The 5,538-nt window shown below is 56.4% G+C and overlaps 1 protein-coding gene and 1 non-coding gene across 2 annotated transcripts; one reads left to right on the plus strand and one right to left on the minus strand.

The window, feature by feature from the left end:
* Nucleotides 1–547: 547 nt before the first annotated feature.
* On the plus strand, nt 548–654 carry LOC116217502. Its single transcript, XR_004162128.1, has one exon. It is a non-coding gene; the product is annotated as a U6 spliceosomal RNA (small nuclear RNA).
* Nucleotides 655–759: 105 nt separating this feature from the next.
* R3HDM4 (R3H domain containing 4) lies at nt 760–5,082 on the minus strand. Its single transcript, XM_010724975.3, has 8 exons — nt 5,035–5,082; nt 4,711–4,936; nt 4,484–4,602; nt 3,728–3,851; nt 3,332–3,417; nt 2,249–2,334; nt 2,037–2,092; nt 760–1,495 (listed from the first exon to the last, which is right to left on the minus strand). The coding sequence occupies exons 1-8, from the start codon at nt 5,080–5,082 to the stop codon at nt 1,392–1,394; spliced, it is 849 nt and encodes a 282-aa protein (XP_010723277.1). The 3' UTR covers nt 760–1,391.
* Between the last annotated feature and the right edge of the window lie 456 nt (nt 5,083–5,538).

Here is a 5,538-nt window from a genome sequence, read left to right on the forward strand (position 1 = left end):
CGCACCGCGCTCCTCCTCGTTCCGCAGGTCGGTGGTGAAGGCGATGAGGTTGCGGCAGGACCAGGCGCAGACCAGAGGGATGGACGGGCAGTGGTCGCTCTTCGGCCGCTTCTCCCATTCGCACACGTACGCCAAATCCATCGCTGCTCCCGAAGCGATAAGGAACGACCCGGCGGTTTGGGGAGGGGGGGAAGATGCCACCTAGAGCGGCACCACGCATGCGCAGCCGTGCCAGGACCCTCGCGGGCTGCCCGCGCCGCGCCGCGCTCTTTCAGGCACTGCCGAGGACAGCCCAGGCGGGGGTCCTCACTGCCAGGTGGTAATTTGCATAAAAAGCTACCCAGAAGCCCTGCGGTGCGGAGAGTGGAAAAATAAAGTCTCGGAATATGGAAATATTGCGCTTAAAACGTTAAGAATTAGGTGATTACAGTTGAAGTAAGTGTGTTGTGAAGAGGAGGCTTTTTCAGAAATAAATAAAAAAGTTACTCTACCCTGAAAAGAATTAAAATATTAAGCTATATATACTGCTGCGGGGGCGCAGTGAGTCGTGCTCGCTTCGGCAGCACATATACTAAAATTGGAACGATACAGAGAAGATTAGCATGGCCCCTGCGCAAGGATGACACGCAAATTCGTGAAGCGTTCCATATTTTTTTCTTTCCTATAGAGGGTCACGCAGCCTTGTCCCTTTTGGCTCAGCACCAGGCCCCAAGACCACCCTGACCCCACAGTTTCCCCTCCCCCCCCCAACCCCAAAACACAGACCACAGACCATTGGAGCACCACACTTTTATTGTCCCGGCATGAAATGCCGCCCGTTTCTGACGCACACACACAAACACGAGGCACCACCCTTGCTCATGCCCCAGCCTGCTGCAGGAGGCTGCACAGAGCGCATACCTGGGGCCAGCACTTCTCCCTTCCCCTTCCCGCCCCCACACATACAAATATACACATAAAAAGACAGCTATTTTACATTTAAAAACAGCCCTGCTCCATGCTGCGGCCAGCCAGCCAGCTCCAGGGGTGCCCGAGGGCTGTGCCTGCTATCATGGAGGTGTCAGAACACAGACAGGGCCGCCACACAGGCCCCAGGCGCTTCCGCTGGCTGAGCCCAGAAGCATCCAGCCCAGCAGCATGCCACGGGCCTGGCATCATTAAAAGCACACGGGCTGCGGGCACATCACAGACAGAGCCAGGATGCTCGGCTCCTGCCGTGGCCCATCTGCAGCCCCACAACACACCGCAGTGCCTACGGGGAGGCTCAGCCCACGCAGTGGGGAAGGGATGAGCCCCATGTGCAGGTCACAAGGAACGAGGCCCATGGAGGCCAGCAGTGGGCAAGCAAAGCCTTCAGCGTGCTGAGCATGGGGCAGGGCAGCCCCTCGCTGTCAGCTGAGCTGCTCCAGGTAGTCCGAAAGCAGCAGCTCTGGGGGCAGGAAGACGTGGTGCTTGTTGCTCACTTTCATTTGGCGTTTCCCTTCGATATCCGAACCTGGGGGCAAGATGGAAGAGTTAACACAGTGCTGCAACCCACAGCCCAGCCCCTCCCAGCAGCCCAGTGGGTTCCTGCGGTTCTCTTTTATGCCCTGCAGAGGAGCTGCCACCTCCAGCCTCCTCCACAGGCACAGCCCATATTATCAGGGCTCTCGTGCTGTTTTGAACAAGGATCTAACTCCACAAAGACACAGTCTAGAGCTCCCCTCCCCTGCTGTGGCAATGACACTTACAGAGAAACCCACAACCAGGCTCTGCAGGGGGAGGCAGTGAGAGTGGCTGAGCACAGTGATCTGCTTTGAGCCACCCAAGCCCAGAAACAAGAGGGGGAAGCCTAAGCATGTGGCATCATGAGGTAGAGCTGCTCTGGCTATGGTCAGAGGCCGCAGCCTGGTGCAGGGAAGCAGCAGAGTATGGTTATCTGCAAGCTACAGTGAGAGGTGGGGCCAGGGAAGGCAGGGAGGAAGAAGCTGGGCTGGAGAGGGGAGATAGCGACGAAAAGGAAAAACAGAAAACAAAAACAAACGTGAGGCTCTTACTGGCAGAGACGAGGTCCATGTACTGGCAGAGTGCGTGGAGCAGGAGTCGCTCAAAGCTGGGGGAGGCAGGGGACTGGGTTAGAGCTGATGTGCTTCACACCAGCACTGCCCTTCCATGAGCTGTGCCAGGGAGCCCAAGGATCAGAATGGGAGCACAGGGAGCCAGGAGCTCTGGGCTCAGCCCTCCCCTCATGTGCCCACGACAGGGATACCTGTTGTCCATCAGTGCCGTGTACACAGAGTGTGGAGTGACAGAAAAGAAGGTCAGCAGCTCCTCCTCCAGGCACTCCAGCATCCCCTGCAAGGAACAGCAAAAGAATCAGTGAGGAGAGGGCAAATCCCATTAAGGGGAGACGGTGTGCCATGCCCAAGCTGCCTGTCCCCAGGTAGCTCCCTGCCCCACAGCCAGAGGGCTTTGCCTTTGAAGAGCTGCAGACCCAGCCAGCAAATACTTGGCTATCCCAACCATTGTCCTCTGCTACATCCACACAGCTCAAAGCACGGCAGGAGATGCAGGACAGCAGGGAGGCACGTGGCAGTGAGGCCCAGAGCAGAAGGGAATCCAGCCCTGCCAGCTCCACACTTTGCGTGCCAAATGCTGGCATCGTCCCTCCCAAGTGAAGTGGCAATAGCCAGAAGAGCCTTGAGCCTTCCATCTCCTCCTCTCCTGACAGCCAAAGTTCAGCTGGAGTGCAGCTCTCCAGAGCACTGCGACCCCGGAGACAAGCAGCAGTCTCAGTTGAGAGCAAATTGAGAAGAAGCCAAGAGGCAGGAGGAGCCGAGGCTGCTTTTAGAGACAGAGCTCTAATTAGAGCAGGGCAAACAAACAGCAGGAAAACAGCACCACTGAGAATAGAGAAGGGAGCCAGGCACCCTGGGCTTGGGCACAAGGCCACTGTGTTGCAGCACGGGTTTGCCTGCTCAGCACATTGTGCAGTTTGACCCCTTTTCAAAAGGCAATTAAGTTTTTGAAAGTATCCCTGTATAGACAAGTCTGAAGACCCCAAAGGTTGGACTGCTGCTCCAGTTGGCGAGCATGCTTGGTTTCCACTTACTGAACTGAGGCAGGGAAACAACCAGGTAAAAAAACAGCCTGCAAGTCCCAGAAGACCTCAGCCAACCATGAAAACCTCTCTGCATGGGGAGCTGAACATGTGCTGTCAGCAAGCCACTGCTCCAGAGGTCACCTAAGAGCAGGTGTGTATTCCCAGGAGCTCAGCACCTGCTGGCAGCTCAGGAACAGCACCAAAACACACCCCAACGCCCTGCCCCCACCCCTCATGTCCCCAGCTCACCATAGGGATCCTGCTACGCTTCAGGGTGGAGCGCAGGCGGCGGCTGATGCGCTGGAAGCACTCCTTGGGTGTGTAGGCAGGGTGCTCTGGAGCCAGCAGAGGGAAGAAAAGAAGGGATTTAAATGGGGTCTGCAGCCCCGTGGCATCACCTCGCTTAGGTGCTCAACGTGCCCCAAGAACCCCAGCCAGCTACCGCAGCCACAGCTGGCCCACAAACTCCCACTCGAGTTCATGATGGGGTTTTGTGGAGCCTCTAATCCCTTCAGGCACTGTCATATCCCTGTCCTGCCATGACTGGATGGAGCAGGGAGCACCTCAGGAAAAAGCACCCTTCCCAAAGCGCATGTAAGGGAGGGAAAGGAGAGGCTCTCCCCACCCGGCTTCCCCTCCCAGCACCTTTCCACTTCTCTTTGTTTTTCAAGGGCAGCTTCCTCTTGTGCTTCTTCCTGGCCTCCTCCTCCAGGTAAAGCAGGACACGCTCTTGCTCTTCTCCTGACCGGTTCATGAAGTCATTCCAGATCTGACAACACAAGCATGAAGCCCCAATGCAGACATCACAGGGAGCTCCCCGGTATGCCCAAGCCTCTGCCTCGAGGAGATGGATGTTTGGCACTCAGAGCCAACAAGAAGGTGGCTTTCTGCAGGGAGTCCAAGTGATGACACCTCCATCCATCCACGCAATCCAGCCAGATAGACATCAGGCTTTCCAAGCCTGGATTGAGTAAGAGCGGAAGAACTTCACAGCACTCTGAGTGCACGGAGACCACACGTATAGCCCTGCAGCCAGAACTGTGAACACCTAACACAGGAGAGGTGCCAGAAGACGAGGTCACGGAGGAGGTACAGCAACACCACCCGGGCTGTATGGAGCAACCGAGGTGTTTGGCAAGAGGCCTGGTATGGAGGAAGTGCTGCAGCTCACTCAAGATTACCCTCTGCAGCTTGCCCAAAGCTATGCAAAGAGCTCCCAGCAGCACTTCAAGTACAACAAGAACAGCAGCAGACCCCAAACCAGCCAAAGCACAGCGCCCACTGCCAGGCCAGGCACATATGTGGACTCTGAGGGGAATGCAGGCAGCCCCTCTGTCTGTGGCAGCAAGGTACAAGCACTCCACATACTGAAGGGCAGCAAAACAGGCAGCCACATCCTACCTCCACATAGGTCTCATTGTTGCAAGCCTCGGTGAAGATGCTCGGGGTGGCAGAGTGGGCGAGCTCAGCCTCATTGTTGCCACATTCATCTCGCTCCAAGAGTGACATCAAGTAGCGAGCTGGGGAGGAAAGCAACAGCAGAGCCCCTGAGTCTGGGGGCCTCACAGAAGCCCTCACTGCGGGCAGTGTAGGGAACTGGGGGTGGACTGCAGCCACTCAAGCCTTACTGTTCTCCAGCCTCTGCAGGCTCTTGCGCCCCTTGGCTTTAGGGATGAGGTCAGAGTTGCGGATGGCCTTGTTGATGTAGTACTGCTTGCGCTTGGAGGGAGAGAAACGCTTGGATGGGGAGCTCTCCAGCGGTGGCAGGCAGTCCTCGATCCTCCTGCAGGGATGGGACAGAAGGGCTGAGCTCCTGAGGCCATTGGGCCCACGGTGATGGTAAGATAGTGCAAACTAAGTAGCCTACAGCAACAGCATTACTGCAAGAAGGCAACAACTCTGAGCTCCGCCGAGACACTTGGAGGTGTTTGGCTTTTATTAGTGATGATTACGTAGTCAGGGTGTTGTTTACATGTAGACACAGTTGAAAGAATGATCATAAATGGGCGGATTTAACAGGAAGGTTGAACCGAGTGATCAGCATGAAGCTCCCTGGGCACCTACAGCAACTGGCTTTGCTATCAAAGTTGACCAAAGCCCAGCCAAGCATAGGAAGTTTCGCTGCCTTTCGCTCTTTGCCCACTTGCTAAAGTCTGCACCACCAGCTTCCCCTCTGCTTTGTGAGGTATTTCCTTTAGCACAGCAATAGGAGAGGGGCAAAAAAACAAAAAGAAACCAACCCCAAACAAACACAACAAATGAAACAACAGCAAAACAAACAGCAGGCGGAAGGGCAACAGGGAGCACAGGGAGCACAGCCAGCAGAGCCGGCAGAGCCCGCACAGCCGCCCAGGAGCCGGGCACAAATCGCTCCTCACGGGTCGAGAGGTCGCAGCCCCCCGACCCCCATCAGCACCCCCAGGCCCGGACAGCGCCCTTCCGGCTGCGTTCCCGGT

Source organism: Meleagris gallopavo, chromosome 30, assembly GCF_000146605.3.
Source record: "Meleagris gallopavo isolate NT-WF06-2002-E0010 breed Aviagen turkey brand Nicholas breeding stock chromosome 30, Turkey_5.1, whole genome shotgun sequence".
NCBI lineage: Eukaryota > Metazoa > Chordata > Aves > Galliformes > Phasianidae > Meleagris > Meleagris gallopavo.